This window comes from Trichinella spiralis (assembly GCF_000181795.1).
Source record: "Trichinella spiralis strain ISS 195 chromosome Unknown Scfld4916, whole genome shotgun sequence".
Lineage (NCBI taxonomy): Eukaryota > Metazoa > Nematoda > Enoplea > Trichinellida > Trichinellidae > Trichinella > Trichinella spiralis.
In genome coordinates this window covers 1-2,541 of record NW_003531855.1, presented here as the reverse complement: position 1 = coordinate 2,541, position 2,541 = coordinate 1, and the positions used below count along the sequence as shown (strand labels likewise).

The 2,541-nt window shown below is 46.1% G+C and overlaps 2 protein-coding genes across 2 annotated transcripts; both read right to left on the bottom strand.

Moving 5' to 3' along the window:
- Nucleotides 1-35: 35 nt before the first annotated feature.
- Tsp_13470 (putative integrase core domain protein) lies at nt 36-1,556 on the bottom strand (the record flags this gene model as incomplete). The annotated part of the gene is made up of 2 exons (XM_003367051.1): nt 1,049-1,556; nt 36-1,001 (listed from the first exon to the last, which is right to left on the bottom strand). Coding segments are annotated over exons 1-2 (1,474 nt in total), but the record flags the coding sequence as incomplete, so codon positions are not given.
- Nucleotides 1,557-1,567: 11 nt separating this feature from the next.
- On the bottom strand, nt 1,568-2,436 carry Tsp_13469 (retroviral aspartyl protease subfamily). The gene is made up of 2 exons (XM_003367050.1): nt 2,247-2,436; nt 1,568-2,193 (listed from the first exon to the last, which is right to left on the bottom strand). The coding sequence occupies exons 1-2, from the start codon at nt 2,434-2,436 to the stop codon at nt 1,568-1,570; spliced, it is 816 nt and encodes a 271-aa protein (XP_003367098.1).
- Between the last annotated feature and the right edge of the window lie 105 nt (nt 2,437-2,541).

Genomic DNA, 2,541 nt, shown 5'->3' with positions numbered 1-2,541 from the left:
AAAAATTCGCGCAGTCGGATCTCTTTCTGGTGGACGACGATCATTTCGTCGAATGTTTTCGATGCTCAGCTTGACGGTGTCAATGAATCTTTCCACTTGAGCATTCGACTGTGCATGGTACGGCGCGGATGTCACATGACGAATTCCATTTTCTGCACAAAAAATGGGGAACTCACTAGCCGTAAACTGCGTTCCGTTATCTGAAACGAGGACTTCTGGGAAACCAAACCGCGCGAGAACGGTCTTCAATGATTCGATGGTGTGCTCTGTTGCAATATGCGGCATGTGCAGCGCTTCTGGCCACTTTGAATGAGCATCCACCATGATTGAGAACATTTTTTCGTTTATAGGTCCCGCGAAATCAACATGAATCCTTTTCCATGGCCTGTCAGCTACTTCCCATGGCTTAACTGCCACCTTTGCTGGATTCTTCTGTGCAGTAGCGCATCCTTCGCAACTCTGCGCTTTCATTTCAATGTCCTTGTTCATCGCTGGCCACCAACAAAATTGCCTTGCCATTGATACCATCCGCTCTCTGCCTGGATGTGTCTCATGCAGTTTCATCAGCACTCTTGATCGCAATTTCATCGGAATTACCGTCCTTATTCCCCATAAGAGGCATCCATATGATACGCTCAGTTCGGTGCGTTTAATGAAATAACTGCGCAGTTCTTCCCTAGGGCATTTCTCAGGCCAGCCTGATAGAACAAATTGTTTCACTTGCTTAAGCACACTGTCTTTCTCGGTTGCTTCTGCAATTACTCTGGCGGTGACCGGTAACTCCGCCTGCAATTCCACAATCAATTGTTTCACTGTTAATTCATCTTCAGCCTCTTGATGGTCAAAATTTGCATCAAATAACTCGTCGCTTGACGAAGGAAGTCTGGACAAACAGTCAGCTTGACAAAAGTTTTTCGTGCTGCGATATTCAATATCAAACGAATAATTCATTAGCGCAATTGCCCACCTTGTCAAACGGCATGCAGCCATTTGCGGTACGCCTTTCTTTGAACCGAATATTGAGAGAGAGTGTAGTAGTTACACATACCGAGGAAAGACCGCAGTTTCGCAATGTTCGTGGGCAACGGCATATTAACAATAGCTGCCGTCTTCTTTGGGTCTGCTCTGATACCCTTCGAACTGAGAATGTGACCCAGATACTCGACTTCTCTTTGGAAGAAGGTACACTTCTCCTTGCGAATCCGCAATCCAAATTCCTTCAATCGGCCCAGAAGTAACTTCAGCGTCCTCCGGTGCTCATCATCGGTTGCCCCTGTTAAGATGATATCGTCCGAGTACGCTGCAACATTAGGAATGCCTGCTAACATTGTAACCATTACCTTTTGGAAAATCGCAGGTGCCGAAGCCACACTGAATGGCAGTCTGTTGTAGTGATACAATCCTTTGTGTGTATTGATAACCAGAATCTTCTTGGATTCCTCATCCAGCTCAACTTGTAAATACGCTTCCGATAAGTCCAATTTGGTAAATGTTTTCCCACCTCTCAATGCCTGGTAGAGATCTTCAGGCCTCGGAATTGGGTATGAGTCAACCATGAGTCGATCATTTAGTCCTTTGGAGAAATCGGCGCATATTCGAATCTTACCATTCGGTCTTTTACAGTGACGATGGATGCAGCCCAAGCTGATCTATCAATTGGGGTCAGCACACCCATGTCAACATATCGCTCTAACTCTTCTTCCACTGCATCATGCATTGCGAATGCCAATGGAAAAGGTTTTCGAAATACTGGCACAACTCCATCCTTCAGCTCAACGTGTGCCTTTACCTTTGTACAATGCCCAAGTCCATCTTCGAACACTTCTGGAAATTCAGCGCACACGCCATTTTGCGTACGCAACTGAACTGTATTCACTTCCTTCTTATTTGTAAGGAGAGAGCGAAGAGTTTCACTTGCTCCGAATGCGTTGATCCTATCCTGACCCATCACATTGGTCGCTCCCTTTTTGGCCACTCGCAGCACTAGCTTTCTCGTACCTGTGTCACATTCTACTGTCACCATCGTCTCCCCTTTCAGGTTCACCTCGTGCCCCATGAAACTACGCAACACCACTGTTGCCCTTTTTAGTTTCGGGCTGCCTATGCTCTTCCAGCATTCCGGCGTCACGATGGTAACTGCGGCTCCAGTGTCCAGCTCCATTCGAGTTGACTTACCGTTGATTTTAACGGTGACTTCAAAATTGTGTGCGCGTTCCTTAACGGCATAGATACCATCCGCATATAACTTTGTGGTCTTTCCAGCTTGTTTCTGGGGTCGCCTGTTTCCTGAGACTTTCCTAATTTTCTGAGGGGTGGCTTACACCACTTTTTGCCAGATGGCCTTGCTTCCCACCATTTGAAAGCACTTAGAAGCGTTGGGAACTTGCATTTTCTTTTGCAAAATGTTCCTGCTTCTCCCACAGCAGTGATATACATTTTGAAACGCCTCCTGGACTTTAAGCCTTTCGTTTCTTTAACTGCGTGACACTCTTGCATAGTAACTCTACTACTGCAACCATGAATTTCTTCGTACATCTCTAG